Raw genomic sequence first — 16928 nt, 5'->3', positions numbered from 1 at the left:
TGTACTTAACCCTAACCTTAAAAATTCAGACTTAATGCTTAAACTTCACTTGAAATTGACGTTTGGAACAACCTCGAAATTTGACGTTTGAAAATTCTACGTTGAAAAGTCTAATTCTGATGTGAGACTGTGAGAGCTGGTAGATTAGATGTGTTTAGACTGGTGTTGTCTTTTGTCTGGTCTGAAAAATAAACATGTTAGATGGATGGAGGTGAGTGGTGGAAGGTTATGGTACACTGTCCTCTCAGAACCTGGGTTCTAATACCACACTGTCCTCTCAGAACCTGGGTTCTAATACTGCACTGTCCTCTCAGAACCTGGGTTCTAATACCACACTGTCCTCTCATAACCTGGGTTCCAATACCGCACTGTCCTCTCAGAACCTGGGTTCTAATACTGCACTGTCCTCTCAGAACCTGGGTTCTAATACCACACTGTCCTCTCATAACCTGGGTTCTAATAACACACTGTCCTCTCAGAACCTGGGTTCTAATACTGCACTGTCCTCTCAGAACCTGGGTTCTAATACCACACTGTCCTCTCAGAACCTGGGTTCTAATACCACACTGTCCTCTCAGAACCTGGGTTCTAATACTGCACTGTCCTCTCAGAACCTGGGTTCTAATACCGCACTGTCCTCTCATAACCTGCGTTCTAATACCGCACTGTCCTCTCAGAACCTGGGTTCTAATACCGCACTGTCCTCTCAGAACCTGGGTTCTAACACCACACTTTCATCTCAGAACCTGGGTTCTAATACTGCACTGTCCTCTCAGAACCTGGGTTCTAACACCACACTTTCATCTCAGAACCTGGGTTCTAATACGACACGGTCCTCTCAGAACCTGGGTTCTAACACCACACTTTCATCTCAGAACCTGGGTTCTAATACCACATCCATTATGTTCAGATGTCTTCAGAGAACTCTCTCCTCAGCTGAAAACAGACTTTACTGCAGAGAAAATGACATCGCATGTTTCTGACTCCGTCACATATGCTGCCGTCTCAAACACACATGCTCTGCTCTGCCAAAGTGTGATGTCAACTCCTCTGAGCCCTGTCGAGTTCACTGTGTATGTGTGAGTGCAAGTTACACCCGTATGACCTAAACATCCATATGACCTAAGTACTTACAATTACAGTACTTGAAGCCTGTTTGCCAGGGTGTCTGTGTCTGAGTGAAACGGATGGTGGTGTCTGTACTAAGACATTTCCCTTCAAGAAAAGTATAAACACTATCTTTGAAAATGGGAGGTTCTTCACTTGAGTCCAGCTCCTGTGCCAAGTTAGATGTGCGTGGAATACTATACTTTTTAAGTTGTTCCAGTTGACCTAAGCTTTTATAACATTCTGGTTTTGAAACGTGTTATGACACTTAAAGATGCTCTTTAGACACTGTTATGGAGGTGTCATGAACAACACTGTTACCCTATTTTCCTGAGACCCAGTTGAGACATGAAACTAACACTACAGATCATCAATATACTGTAAAACCATACAGTCAAGACAAGACTCCACACAGTTGTGTTCATAATGGGCTTTTTATTTAAAACCACATGTAGTAGAGCTAAGTACATTTAGCAGGACATTTTTTTTGCTAATACTTATTTTATACAAAATGAGACAATACAAAAATACTGATAGTGAATTTTAATAAACGTGTAGGTGTGTTTGTTTTCAACGTGTATTAAAAACATACTATCACAAATCTACAATATTTTAGTTAACTAAATACAAAAATCTGTCAATCAATGCTTTTTAAGCAGCACTTGGTAGATAACACAGGTTGTGGTTTCATAGTGGACAATAGCTAAACATAAGAAATTATATCTTACACAGTTAATTTTAGTGAACTATACATTATTTATATATTTATAAAATGAAAAGAAAAGAGTTTTCTTAAATGATAGGACGGACTAAACGTGATTAGAAAGTGGTGATGTTGAGAAGATGTCTTAGGCTCTGTCCAAAATGGCACCCTATTCCGTATCTAGGGCACTTATTTTAGCAAGAAGAGCATTCCACGGGGCAGGGTCCCGCATCCCCCTCCCCCCACTGCTGATTCAAATAAATCAAAGCTAGATGAGGAGTAGGTTATTTGAATCAGCTGTGTAGTGCTAGAGCAAAAACCAGAACGTGCACCCAGGGGGGCCCAGGACCGAGTTTGGGAAACCCTGCTGTAGGCAATAGTGGGCCACTTGAGATTTCCCCTAAGTAAACTGAACTGTAAAATAAAATGGCTGATGGGGATAGGTTTGTTAATTACATTACTGGACTAGCACTGAACATGTTAAAGATCCATCATAGCAGAAAATAAAAATATTCAATCCACAGTTTTCTAATATTCTCCAGACAGGGTCTCAGCCCTCCACCCCTGGCCATCTCTAACACACATGTACACAAACACATGCAAACATAGTGGTACACACTCTTGGCACAGACAATGGTGTGTGTGAGGGGGGGTCCATGCTACACACACTACCAGGAGGATGAATCAAAACACACACAGACACAGACACAATCACACTCACAAATACACAAGACATGCAAACCCCAACACATCACACACAAAACACACAGAGTGGACACACACACAGACACACACACAGTGACACACAGGACACACACATACTGCCAATGAGTGATTGGGTGGGCCAGAGCCCCTCCCTGCCAGCGGAAAGAGCCCCTATCCCATAATTATGTGACAGCTTAGTTGTCAATCAACCCTACTTCCATGGCAACAGACCACACCTCCACCTATGCAGCTAATCAGATGGCAGCGTGGCACAGCCACACCCCCACACCGAGGGACAGGTGGCTGAGAGATATTTACCTCCCCCTCCCTCCATTCTTCCCCACCACCCCCAAACTAATACTAATCAATATCCCTCCTTTACCCTCCATCGTTCATGAAACCCTTCTTCATCTCACCCCCCTCTTTCAGAAAGCATCATCTCAGGTTAGGCTACTCAAAGTGGCAGTTATAAGAGGCTTGTTAAGCTGACAACTAGACTATTCTAAACTTCTATACCTGGAGTTAGAAGCTAGAGGTGGATTTCATTCGATTTTTATAAGGATCTTTTTTTGTCATAATTTGGACAAATATTCCAAGAGTCCTTAAAGTGTGTCAGGTTCCTCTCCAGGTCTCTTCCTTCTGTTGTAGTAGTCAGTAGCTGGCATTGGACAAGTTAACTAGTTACAGGTTAACTTCAACCTTCTACGTAAGCATCAACAAGCGTTCTTATAGCTGGTCCATCCGGTGGTGATAATCGACAGTGAACTGGATTATACTGCTGTAAGTTATTCTATTCTATATTGTTACTCATATACTAGATGTGTCATATGCTAGTAATATTGCAGTAATATAGTTCCTATTACTAAGGAAGTTGTTATCCTATGTCAAGGCCACAGACAGAGACAGCTAATATGTCTGTCTTTTTCTCCTTCATTCATTCATTTATTTTTTAACATTTATTTCCCCTTTGTGTGGATACAATGTGTTTTCGTTTCAACGGCTCTGCTGTCTGTCTGTCTGTCTGTCTGTCTGTCTGTCTGTCTGTCTGTCTGTCTGTCTGTCTGTCTGTCTGTCTGTCTGTCTGTCTCTAACTTCTTGTCATTTAGCTTTCGATTATTTTCTTTTTGCTCTAACTTGGGCTCAAAGTAGTAGTAATAACAATAGTAGTAAAGAGTCTGGATAGTGGTTTCTGCAGGGCAGGACTCAAATAAAGCACTACTCCCTAAGTAGTGCACTACTTTGCACCAGCGGGTGTGATAAGGAGTGCACTATATAAAAAGCGGAGTGTGATTTGAGACGCGACCATAGTCTCTCTGGTCGCTACATTCTACTGTCCAATGGGCGGTGAGAAATGCTGTGATAGGCTCCTCGGTCAGGGGAAGGGGCCTGTCTCACACCATGTTGTGGTGGTTGTTCCGCTCAATGATGTCAGCTGGGGGGAGGAGCTCCTTCTTGATGGGGGAGGGAGGGGGCGAGGCAGGCATCTCCTGCGGCTTGAACAGGTCAGATACATAGAACACCTGGGTGGGGGAGAGAGAAATGTTAAAATACTATACCTACACATAATAATCAGCTAGAGGGATTAATATGACCAGAGGAAATGACTGACTATGGCTCACAGTGAACACAACCCTACATCATCATCACCATCATCATCATTATTAGGACTAGAACAAAGGGAGCCAGGCTTAAGATGGGTCTCCTTTCCTCACCCCTTTCCTCAGCCCTCTTTCTCCCACTGTCTTCCCCTCATGTAGTGAGCTCAAGGTACTCTAGAGTGGGACTTGAGAGGCAGAGGGAGGAAGAGAAACCAAATGCCAGCCTCTTCCTGAGTTCATCGCTCTCTCCTCTCTCTTCAGTCCTCTGCTCCCTCCCCCTCACTCCACCCTCTTCCTACTCCCGAGTCTCCTGAGAGGGAAGGAAGAGATATGGGACTCCTGATGACATCATTGGCCAAACAGGAAAGCGGGCAGGTTGGGCAGGAAGTGGGCCTATGGAAAAGGTTCTTAGCAACAGCATAGCCTCTTCCACCCTCTCATTCTCTCTCTAATTCATCCCCTCTCTCCTCTCCCTCTTTCTCCCTCCTTCTCTCCTTCTCCCACGCATCCAAACAGGTTGAGCTGATGGGGACAGATATAGAGGTCATGGGACAGATTACAGACAGCTTGCTGTCAGAGCATGACCTTTTACGATCTTTAATAATGACCTTTGACTGAGTCATGACATCATTATAGGGAGACCCATAATAGACCCTGTCAGCTCAATAAAACAAAGATACTTCACTAGAACAACAGGCCCTGTGTGTGTCTGTGTGTGTCTGTATGCGTGCGTGAGTGAGTTCATGCATACAAATGTGAATTCATATATGTAGTGTGTGTGTAGCAGTGTTGTGAGCAGGGTGGTGAATGCTATCATACAGTATTTCTGACCACTACAGTTAAAGACATGGGCAGCATTCCAAACCGCTGTTCTCACAACGACATAGGCATCCAATCACAGCAGGCCTTTTCCACCTGCTGACCACCTCTGACCTCTAACCCCTGACCCCTGGCTGGCTGAGGCCTCATCACAGCACGAGGCTTCCTGTGCACACACACACACAAGCATGCACGCACGCACGCACACAAACACACCACCTCCCAGCATAGTGTGTAAGAAATGTAGACTCGGCAACATACACCAGGGGAGGGAGGACTGTGCGCTTAATGTGGCCCTACTGGAAACATGCCAGTGGAACATTTAAAGGGGGATACTGTCTCAGGGACGTCCTCCCTTTATCAGATCCATCACTCAGTACAGCCTGGGACAGGTATGTATTTTCCCTACAGAGATTGCCATCATAATACAGTTTTTAATAACACTACCAGTCATGTTTAGAGTCCTCTGTCACACCATGTGACTCATGAATACACTCAGTCAGAGAGGACATTACATCGTGATATGGCAGGAAGTAGGTGAGTGTGCCTAAACCTAACAGGCACGGCTCGACCTGTGGCTACTGGTGTACAGAGAACACAGCGCCCCACACAAACTACCTGCCCTCCAGGACAGAGAGACAAAAAACACATTCTATCTCAAGGCCATCAGACTGTTAGACAGCAATCACTAACACAGAGTGGCTGCTGCCTACATACAGACTTGAAATCATTGGCCACTTTAATAAATGGATTACGAGTCACTTTAATAGTGGCACTTTAATAATGTTTACATATCTTGCATTACTCATTTCATATGTATATACTGCATTTTATACCATCTATTGCATCTTGCCTATGCCGCTCTGTCATTGCTCATCCATATAAACTCAGCAAAAAAAGAAACGTCCTCTCACTGTCAACTGCATTTATTTTCAGCAAACTTAACGTGTCAATATTTGTATGAACATAACAAGATTTAACAACTGAGCCATGAACTGAACAAGTTCCACAGACATGTGACTAACAGAAATGGAATAATGTGTCCCTGAACACAGGGGGGGTCAAAATCAAAAGTAACAGTCAGTATCTGGTGTGGCCACCAGCTGCATTAAGTACTGCAGTGCATCTCCTCCTCATGGACTGCACCAGATTTGCCAGTTCTTACTGTGAGATGGTACCCCACTCTTCCACCAAGGCACCTGCAAGTTCCCAGACATTTCTGAGGGGGAATGGCCCAAGCCCAAGCCCTCCGATCCAACAGGTCCCAAACATGCTCAATGGGATTGAGATCCGAGCTCTTTGCTGGCCATGGCAGAACACTGACATTCCTGTCTTGCATGAAATCATGCACAGAACAAGCAGTATGGCTGGTGACATTGTCAAACTGGAGGGTCATGTCAGGATGAGCCTGCAGGAAGGGTACCACATGAGGGAGGAGGATTTCTTCCCTGTAACGCACAGCGTTGAGATTGCCTGCAATGACAACAAGCTCAGTCCGTTGATGCTGTGACACACTGCCCCAGACCATGATGGACCCTTCCCTCCAAATCGATCCCACTCCAGAGTACAGGCCTCGGTATAACGCTCATTCCTTCGACGACAAACGCAAATCCGACCCAAGGTGAGACAAAACTGTGACTCGTCAGTGAAGAGCACTTTTTGCCAGTCCTGTCTGGTCCAGCGACGGTGTGTTTGTGCCGGTGATGTCTGGCGAGGACCTGCCTTACAACAGTCCAGCCTCTCTCAGCCTATTGTGGACAGTCTGAGCACTGATGGAGGGATTGTGCGTTCCTGGTGTAACTCGGGCAGTTGTTGTTGCCATCCTGTACCTGTGTCGCAGGTGTGATGTTCGGACATACCGATCCTGTGCAGGTGTTGTTCCACGTGGTCTGCCACTGCGAGGACGATCAGCTGTCTGTCTTGTCTCCCTGTTGCGCTGTCTTAGGCGTCTCACAGTACGGATGTTGCAATTTATTGCCCTGGCCACATCTGTAGTCCTCATGCTTCCTTGCAGCATACATAGGCACGTTCACGCAGATGAGCCGGGACCCTGGGCATCTTTCTTTTGGTGTTTTCAGAGTCAGTAGAAAGGCCTTTTTAGTGTCCTAAGTTTTCATAACTGTGACCTTAATTGCCTACCGTCTGTAAGCTGTTAGTGTCTAATTTTGTTACGTAAGACCGAATCCAGGTGGTGAGTCACATTTTCTTAGGTTACAGCCTTATTTTAAAAAGTATTAAATCGTTTTTTTTCCCTCAGCAAGCTACACACAATACCCTATAATTACAACGTTTTAGAAATGTTTGCTAATTTATTAAAAAGATAAACAGAAATATCACATTTACATACTGTACGTATTTAGACCTTCACTCAGTACTTTGTTGAATCACCTTTGGCAGCAATTACAGTTTTGAGTCTTCTTGGGTATGACACTACAAGCTTGGCACACCTGTATTTTGGAGAGTTTCTCCCATTCTTCTCTGAAGATCCTCTCTAGATCTGTCAAGATGGATGGGGAGCGTTGCTGCACAGCTATTTTCAGGTCTCTCCAGAGATGTTCGATTGGGTTCAAATCCGGGCTCTGGCTGGACCACTCAAGGATATTTAGAGACTTATCCCGAAGCCACTCCTGCGTTGTCTTGGCTGTGTGATAAGGGTTGTTGTCCTATTGGAAAATGAACCTTCACCCAGTCTGAGGTCCTGAGCGCTCTGGAGCAGGTTTTCATCAAGAATCTCTCTGTGCTTAGTTCCGTTCATCTTTGACTCGATCCTGACTAGCCTCCCAGTCCCTGCCACTGAAAAACACCCACACAGCATGATACTGTCTCCACCATGCTTCACCATAGGGATGGTGCCAAGTTTCCTCCAGACGTGACGCTTGGCATTCAGGCCAAATAATTCAATCTTGGTTTCATCAGACCAGAGAATCTCATGGTCTGAGTCTATGTGCCTTTTGGCAAACTCCAAGCGGGGCATCATGTGCCTTTTACTGAGGAGTGGCTTCCATCGGTTGAGTGCTGCAGAGATGGTTGTCCTTCTGGAAGGTTCTCCCATCTCCACAGAGGAACTCTGGAGCTCTGTCAGGGTGACCATTGGGTTCTTGGTCACCCCCTGACCAAAGCCATTTTCCCCCAATTGCTCAGTTTGGTTGGGTGGCCAGCTCTAGGAAGAGTATTGGTGGTTCCAAACTTCTTCCATTTAAGAATGATGGAGGCCACTGTGTTCTTGGGGACCTCCAATGTTGAAGAAATGTTTTGGTACCCTTCCCCAGATCTGTGCCTCAACACAATCCTGTCTCAGAGCTCTACGGACAATTCCTTTTAACTCATGGCTTTGTTTTTACTCTGACATGCACTGTCAACTGTGGGACCTTATATAGACAGGTGTGTGCCTTTCCAAATCATGTCCAATCGATTGAATTTACCAGAGGTGGACTCCAATCAAGTCGTAGAAACATGGCAAGGATGATGCACCTAAGCTCAATATCGAGTCTCATAGCAAAGGGTCTGAATATTTATGTAAATAAGGTACTTTTGTTTTTCACTTTTAATAAATTAGCAAAAACATCTAAAAACCTGTTTTCGTTTTGTCATTATGTGTTATTGTGTGTAGATTGATGAAGATTTTTATTTAATTAATACATTTCAGAATAAGGCTGTAACGTAACAAAATGTGGAAAAAATCAAGGGGTCTGAACACTTTCTGAAGGCACTGTAGATATATAGAACTGCAATACTGCTTGGTTTTCAACTCTTAACAGTTTCTCGTGTGTATCAAGAATGGTCCACCAGCCACTGTGGGAAGCATTGGCGTCAACATGGGCCAGCATCCCTGTGGAACGCTTTCGACACCTTGTAAATAAAGTCCATGCCCCGACAAATCAAGGCAGTTCTGAAGGCAAAAGGGGGAGGGTTGCAACTCAATATTAGGAAGGTGTTCTTAATGTTTGTTCATTCAGTGTGTGTGTGTGTGTGTGTGTGTGTGTGTGTGTGTGTGTGTGTGTGTGTGTGTGTGTGTGTGTGTGTGTGTGTGTGTGCACTCACTATGCAGTAGGCCACCAGGGCGCCCTGTACAAAGCCGGCCAGTACGTCTGTGGGGTGGTGCTTGTGGTCGGAGACGCGTGATAGGCCGGTGTAGAATGCCATCATCAGCAGCGTGAACTGGAGGAGGGGGCGGAGCAAACGGGCACCTCGCCAGGTGAACCTGGACTGGAGATAAAACTGATGGAGAGATGGAAAGAGGGAGAAAGAGAGAGAAAAAGGGATTATTATTTTTAATGCATGACCACAGAAAGACATTGAGCAGTAGGCGTTTGATCTTACACAGACAGATGTATAGTAAACATCTGAAGCCGATATGTAGATCTGTATACCATCAGGACAAATTCCTTTGTAAAAGTGAATAAGTGTGAACTATATTGTGGGATATTACTGAGATGAGTGCCTTTAGGAAGTAGTATGACAGATGACGGACTGTGTTCTCTTCTCCTCTACTCTCATATCTTCCCTTCTCCTTCCTTCCCTCCCATCTCTTCTCCTCTACTCTCATCCCATATTCTCTCTTCCCCTCTACGCTCATCTCTTCTCCTCTATTCTCCTCTACGCTCATCTCTTCTCCTCTACGCTCATCTCTTCTCCTCTACGCTCATCTCTTCTCCTCTACTCTCCTCTACGCTCATCTCATCTCTTCACTTCCCCTCTCATCTCTTCTCTTCACTTCTCATCTCATCTCTTCACTTCTCATCTCATCTCTTCACTTCCCCTCTCATCTCATCTCTTCACTTCCCCTCTCATCTCATCTCTTCACTTCCCCTCTCATCTCATCTCTTCACTTCCCCTCTCATCTCATCTCTTCACTTCCCTCTCATCTCATCTCTTCACTTCCCCTCTCATCTCATCTCTTCACTTCCCCTCTCATCTCATCTCTTCACTTCCCCTCTCATCTCATCTCTTCACTTCCCCTCTCATCTCATCTCTTCACATCTCTTCACTTCCCCTCTCTTCTCATATGTCTTCTCTCCTCCCCTCTCTTCTCTTCACCTCTCTTCTCCATGTTACAAACACCTATAAATGTACTGTATGTAAGAGTGAGTGTGTATTATTCCTATTCCGATCACATAGACCAGACTGTGGTTCTGATAAATGTTCCCCCTTCAGCTGTAAAAAAAAAACCCTTGACTACTGACTAAACCCAACAGAAACGCACACACACTCCTGTCCATGTTCAAAACCCGTTCAGAGTGAACTCTCTCCCCCCATTAGAATAAACAACAGACAAGCGGATGTGCCCTCTGACTTAGTCAGCTTAGCTGGGCTATATTTTACACCAAAGCACAACCAAAACAGGAATGCAAACGGCCAAGGCCATTCTCAATCACACACACGCGCGCCCATGCGTGTGCGCACACACACACAAAGTGAGTTCAGGGCCTGGACCCTTGGACTTCCTGTGTTTCTTCATCTCTCCTCAGACTCAGACCTGTACTTCCTGCTTCATATGGCCAGAGACTGGGTGGGGCCGTCTCCGGCAAGGTCTCCCTCACTCCCTTCCTCACCCCCTCTCTCACCTCTCCACTCAATTCAATTCAAGGGGCTTTATTGGCATGGGAACCATATTTTAACATTACCAAAGCAAGTGAGGTAGATAATAAACAAAAGTGAAATAAACAATAAAAAAATTAACAGCAAACATTACACTCACAGAAGTTCCAAAAGAATAAAGACATTACACATGTTATATTATGTACTGTATATACACAGTGTTGTAACGATGTACAAATGGTTAAAGTACAAAAGAGAAAATCAATAAGCATAACTATGGGTTATATTTACAATGGTGTTTGTTCTTCACTGGTTGACCTTTTCTTGTGGCAGCAGGTCACAAATCTTGCTGCTGTGATGGCACACTGTGGTATTTCACCCAGTAGATATGGGAGTTTATCAAAATCTGGCTTGTTTTCGAATTCTAATCAGGTTTCTTTTCTAATTCTACTGTCACCAAGTTCCACCCTCACCAAGTCCTAATTAGCTGACCTAACAATAGCCCAGTCAAACCCCCTTCCTCCCCATAAGGCTGTACAATTCCCAGAGGAAGGTAAGGAGTAGGTTGACTGGCTCTTCCTGGAAGACAAGCTCATCATCATTGTTGCTCATCATTGTTTTCTTCGAGCAAAGAGAGGAAGGTACCCTCCCATCCCTCTCTCCCATCTCTCCCGCAATCTTTCTCTTGGGGATGTTTATAGTTTGGGGGGGAGGGTAAGGTGAAGGAGGGAAAAGGTATAGAGCTACTAGCTATAGTTCCAGTCCTGGTCCTATAGAGCTACTGGCTGTAGTTCCAGTCCTGGTCCTATAGAGCTACTGGCTGTAGTTCCAGTCCTGGTCCTATAGAGCTACTGGCTGTAGTTCCAGAACTCGTACTATAGAGCTGCTGGCTGTAGTTTCAGACCTCGTCCTATAGAGCTGCTGGCTGTAGTTCCAGACCTCGTCCTATAGAGCTGCTGGCTGTAGTTCCAGACCTGGTCCTATAGAGCTGCTGGCTGTAGTTCCAGACCTGGTCCTATAGAGCTGCTGGCTGTAGTTCCAGTCCTGGTGTTGCAGAGCTATTGGCTGTAGTTCCGGTCCTGGTCTTACTCACACTACAGCCAGTAGCTCTGCATGAGAGATGTTCTTACCACAGACTGAGGAATGTCTCACTAACACTTATCCATCAGAAGACTATTGTGTTTCTGCCCTGAGAAGAACTACTATAAAAAAAAACACTAAAGATTTTTCTAAACTCCATGAATGACTGAGAAGACATGAAGCCACAGTTTAGTGGTTTCTTACAGAAGAATTCTACTCAAGAAGAGAGACCGCTTTCTCTGACTCACTGACTCACGTAATCACCCTGGGACAGATATATATAACACAACTAGGAAATAGAGGGAGATAAAGAGATGTCCTGCCATCATTCCACACCCCAACATAATGTCTGTAATATTGTTGTTTACTAACCCTCAATTATAAAAACAGGATCCCTGGGGTGTGTGTTGATGTGTGTGTCGCTGTCTGTGTGAATACTGTACAAACTGCCTGGTCAGTTTATATTCCCTAGGAAAGTTGGCTCTTATCTCCTCGCTCTCTTCCTCCCTCTCTTCTTGCTCTCTCTATGACTTCACCACTAGATCCACCTCCCAGACAACGTGTTTGTGGTTTGAATGTCAAGCCTGCGGTCTGGAGGCACACCTCTCTTCTTCCACCCCTCCTCTCTTTTACACTCCCTCTCACCATTCTAACAGAGAGGCTGTCAGAGAGAGGCAGGGAAATACCCAGTACTCACCACAAAATACCGCACAATACTCCAGGAAGCATAGGCCAACAGTACACACCCAAAAGCTTGACAACCCAGCTCAGCCAAGTTCAGCCTATCCAAGCCCAAAACACTGAGCATAGTTGTGGAAATATCTGCAGACTTAATAGAGTGGAAGAGGAGATGGGGGGATAAAGAGGGGAGGTAGAGACAAAGAATCCTCACGACGCCAGGACAGCGGAGTCAATCACCACCTTCCGGAGACACCTGAAACCCCACCTCTTCAAGGAATACCTAGGATAGGGTAAGTAAGGGTAAGTAATCCTTCTCACCCTTCTCCCCCAACAAGATTTAGATGCAAGTGGCTGTTCCACTGGTTGTCATAAGGTGTATGCACTAATTTGTAAGTCGCTCTGGATAAGAGCGTCTGCTAAATGACTTAAATGTAAATGTAAATGTGAAAGAGAGGGGGCTGGGGGGTCAGTGTATGTAATTAGTGTGTTGGAAGCGTTGAGGCCCGCTGGGGTACAAAGACAGACCAAGAGACCACAACAGGTGGAGATCGGCAGAGAGAGAGAGAAAGAGAGGAGAGAGAAGGAGAGAGAGAAGGACAGAGGAAGTGTGTTCAGCTGTTAAGAGGACAACAGGTTGAGATCGGCAGAGAGAGAGAGAAAGAGAGGAGAGAGAAGGAGAGAGAGAAGGACAGAGGAAGTGTGTTCAGCTGTTAAGAGGACAACAGGTGGAGATCGGCAGAGAGAGAGAGAAAGAGAGGAGAGAGAAGGAGAGAGAGAAGGACAGAGGAAGTGTGTTCAGCTGTTAAGAGGACAACAGGTTGAGATCGGCAGAGAGAGAGAGAAAGAGAGGAGAGAGAAGGAGAGAGAGAAGGACAGAGGAAGTGTGTTCAGCTGTTAAGAGGACAACAGGTTGAGATCGGCAGAGAGAGAGAGAAAGAGAGGAGAGAGAAGGAGAGAGAGAAGGACAGAGGAAGTGTGTTCAGCTGTTAAGAGGACAACAGGTGGAGATCGGCAGAGAGAGAGAGAAAGAGAGGAGAGAGAAGGAGAGAGAGAAGGACAGAGGAAGTGTGTTCAGCTGTTAAGAGGACAACAGGTTGAGATCGGCAGAGAGAGAGAGAAAGAGAGGAGACAGAAGGAGAGAGAGAAGGACAGAGGAAGTGTGTTCAGCTGTTAAGAGGACAACAGGTTGAGTACATCCATCCATCCCTCTAGGGAGAGGAGGAAAGAAAAGAACTCTTCAGAGTGTCTGATTAAACTATGAGCAGGACAGAGGGAGGGAGAAGGGGTTAGTGGGGGAGTCGGGATGATGAGGAACAAAGATCTTTTTCATCAGACAGATGAATCCTGCAGCTCATTAACCCTTTACACTCGTGGGAATTGGCCTACATGGATAGGAATATACAGAAGGAATATGAAATGCATAACCATGGTAGCAATTTTTCATCTACTGTTCTTTTTGCTGCAAAAACTCTTCATACATTCAGTAAGATGATAAGAATATTCCTGGATAATTTGGAATAGTTGCAGCATAAGTGAGAGGACTAACTGATGTCTCCAAGTGGTCACACACCTCTCCAAAGTGTACATAGTTCCTAATCAATTTCTATGCACTTTTATGATTCAAAAGGTCTTCAACTATAAGGTGTTTTTTGTAAATTATTTTTGAGGAACGAGAACAAGCACACTTGAAGTTGTTTTGGTTGGAACACAGCCCTGCATCCTCGCCATCACACAATTACTGTTGTTGTTTACACAATCCCAAAACGGTCCATTATAAATTGCAATCTGGGTCAGGAGGGCATAATGTCCAAGCTTGTTCTATTGCCAACATGACTAGCTATGTTATAAAATATAGTCTTACAGTGTTAGGCTTTTCACAAGACAATTCAGGGAAACAGATTGTAATTTTGGTGCGAATAGAAAGGAGTCATGAGTGAATTCAGGTGTGTCTGCCGCGGCAAGTTTTCTTCACAAACAAAGGCTCATTCTGTTCACAACAACCCAGGGTATGACACCATGCCATAACTGAACATCAAACAAGGTGATCATAAACATTGATACTGTATATGAAATTAGTTTCATGACATGGAAATGCACATTTGTACTCAGAGGTATTTATTATAATCATTGTTTCATCTTTCAAAATACATTGTGTCCTCTTAATTTACAGCATTCCCCTCACTCAGACGTCAGAAAATGTGCTAAAGCTGCCCCATTAGCTAGAGGAATAGAGGAAACATCTTGTCGCGTCCAGCGCTATAGTTCAGAAGTGCCCGTCAAAACCCATACAGAGCTGTGAAGCACAGAACCTGACGTCATGTCGCGCAGAGGTCTGACATCATGTTTTACTATACAGCCACTGCGTTCCGATTAAGTCAGTGCCAAAATCTGCCATTTTCAACCCGTATACAGGTATGAGTGTGAAGGGCTACACCTATTTCCCATGATGCCCTCTGTCATCTGCACCACTCCATTGTTTCTGTGTACCACAGTGTGTATGTGTGTGTGTGTGTGTGTGTGTGTGTGTGTGTGTGTGTGTGTGTGTGTGTGTGTGTGTGTGTGTGTGTGTGTGTGTGTGTGTGTGTGTGTGTGTGAGACTCACAGCCAGGTAGAGCATAGTAAACATGGAGAAGGAGGCATGTCCTGAGAAGAAGGATTTCCTGGTAAAACAAACAAGCAAACATGAGTAGTCCGTGAGAGTGAGTGAGTGTGTGTGTCTGTATGTGCGTGCGTGCCTATATGTGTGTGCGTGTCTGTATGCGTGTGTGTGTGTCTTTATGCGTGTGTGTGCGTGTCTGTATGTGTGTGTGTGCGTGTCTGTATGTGTCTGTGTGCGTGTCTGTATGTGTCTGTGTGCGTGTCTGTATGTGTCTGTGTGCGTGTCTGTATGTGTGTGTGTGCGTGTCTGTATGTGTGTGTGTGCGTGTCTGTATGTGTCTGTGTGCGTGTCTGTATGTGTGTGTGTGCGTGTCTGTATGTGTGTGTGTGTGCGTGTCTGTATGTGTGTGCGTGTCTGTATGTGTGTGAGTGTCTGTATGTGTGTGTGTGCGTGTCTGTATGTGTGTGCGTGTCTGTATGTGCGTGCGTGTCTGTATGTGTGTATGTGTGTGTCTGTATGTGTGTGTCTGTATGTGTGTGCGTGTCTGTATGTGTGTGTGTGCGTGTCTGTATGTGTGTGTGTGTATGTGTGTGAGTGTCTGTATGTGTGTGTGTGCGTGTCTGTATGTGTGTGTCTGTATGTGTGTGCGTGTCTGTATGTGTGTGTGTGTGTGTGTGTGTGTGTGTGTGCGTGTCTGTATGTGTGTGTCTGTATGTGTGTGAGTGTCTGTATGTGTGTGCGTGTCTGTATGTGTGTGTCTGTATGTGTGTGCGTGTCTGTATGTGTGTGCGTGTCTGTATGTGTGTGCGTGTCTGTATGTGTGTGAGTGTCTGTATGTGTGTGTCTGTATGTGCGTGCGTGTCTGTATGTGTGTGCGTGTCTGTATGTGTGTGAGTGTCTGTATGTGAGTGTCTGTATGTGTGTGTCTGTATGTGCGTGCGTGTCTGTATGTGTGTGCGTGTCTGTATGTGTGTGCGTGTCTGTATGTGTGTGCGTGTCTGTATGTGTGTGCGTGTCTGTATGTGGGTGCGTGTCTGTATGTGTGTGTCTGTATGTGTGTGCGTGTCTGTATGTGTGTGCGTGTCTGTATGTGTGTGCGTGTCTGTATGTGTGTGCGTGTCTGTATGTGCGTGCGTGTCTGTATGTGCGTGCGTGTCTGTATGTGCGTGTCTGTATGTGCGTGCGTGTCTGTATGTGCGTGTCTGTATGTGTGTGCGTGTCTGTATGTGCGTGCGTGTCTGTATGTGCGTGCGTGTCTGTATGTGCGTGCGTGTCTGTATGTGCGTGCGTGTCTGTATGTGTGTGCGTGTCTGTATGTGTGTGCGTGTCTGTATGTGCGTGCGTGTCTGTATGTGTGTGCGTGTCTGTATGTGTGTGCGTGTCTGTATGTGCGTGCGTGTCTGTATGTGTGTGCGTGTCTGTATGTGTGTGCGTGTCTGTATGTGTGTGCGTGTCTGTATGTGTGTGCGTGTCTGTATGTGTGTGCGTGTCTGTATGTGCGTGCGTGTCTGTATGTGCGTGCGTGTCTGTATGTGCGTGCGTGTCTGTATGTGTGTGCGTGTCTGTATGTGTGTGCGTGTCTGTATGTGTGTGCGTGTCTGTATGTGTGTGCGTGTCTGTATGTGTGTGCGTGTCTGTATGTGTGTGCGTGTCTGTATGTGTGTGCGTGTCTGTATGTGTGTGCGTGTCTGTATGTTTGTGCGTGTCTGTATGTGTGTGCGTGTCTGTATGTGTGTGCGTGTCTGTATGTGTGTGCGTGTCTGTATGTGTGTGCGTGTCTGTATGTGTGTGCGTGCCTCTGTCAGCGTGTTTGTGTGCATGCATATGTGTTTTGATATGTGTACTGACCTGGCTTCCTGTACTTTGCTCTCAGGGCCCTTACAGGTGTATGAGGTGATATATCCGAGGGAACAGTTGATGGCTGACCAGTCAGGGTTACACACGTCCAGGAAGTGCGGTCTCATCCTGCCCACTGACACCTTGGCGATGTCTGTGAACGACTGACTAATGGCACAGCCAAATATAAACACTCCAACCTAGAGATGTATTACAACCATTAGTACCATATAACCTTCAAAATTAAAACAAGAATATTCTT

At 45.4% G+C, this 16928-nt stretch overlaps 1 protein-coding gene across 2 annotated transcripts in view; it reads right to left on the bottom strand.

Moving 5' to 3' along the window:
• Window positions 1–1522: 1522 nt before the first annotated feature.
• Window positions 1523–16928, bottom strand: part of LOC118392086 (phospholipid phosphatase 3-like) — a 43661-nt gene continuing 28255 nt past the window's right edge. For both annotated transcript variants that reach the window (XM_052459382.1, XM_052459377.1), the window contains exons 4-7: window positions 16679–16866; window positions 14834–14891; window positions 8974–9150; window positions 1523–4035 (exon numbers count right to left, since the gene is read on the bottom strand). In XM_052459382.1, the coding sequence (XP_052315342.1) occupies window positions 3907–4035; window positions 8974–9150; window positions 14834–14891; window positions 16679–16866 (552 nt within the window). In that variant the 3' untranslated portion in view covers window positions 1523–3906. The remainder of the gene's footprint in view (window positions 4036–8973; window positions 9151–14833; window positions 14892–16678; window positions 16867–16928) is intronic.

This window comes from Oncorhynchus keta, chromosome 1, assembly GCF_023373465.1.
Source record: "Oncorhynchus keta strain PuntledgeMale-10-30-2019 chromosome 1, Oket_V2, whole genome shotgun sequence".
Lineage (NCBI taxonomy): Eukaryota > Metazoa > Chordata > Actinopteri > Salmoniformes > Salmonidae > Oncorhynchus > Oncorhynchus keta.
The sequence above is the reverse complement of the archived record's forward strand: the minus strand, read 5'-3'. Positions and strand labels throughout refer to the sequence as shown.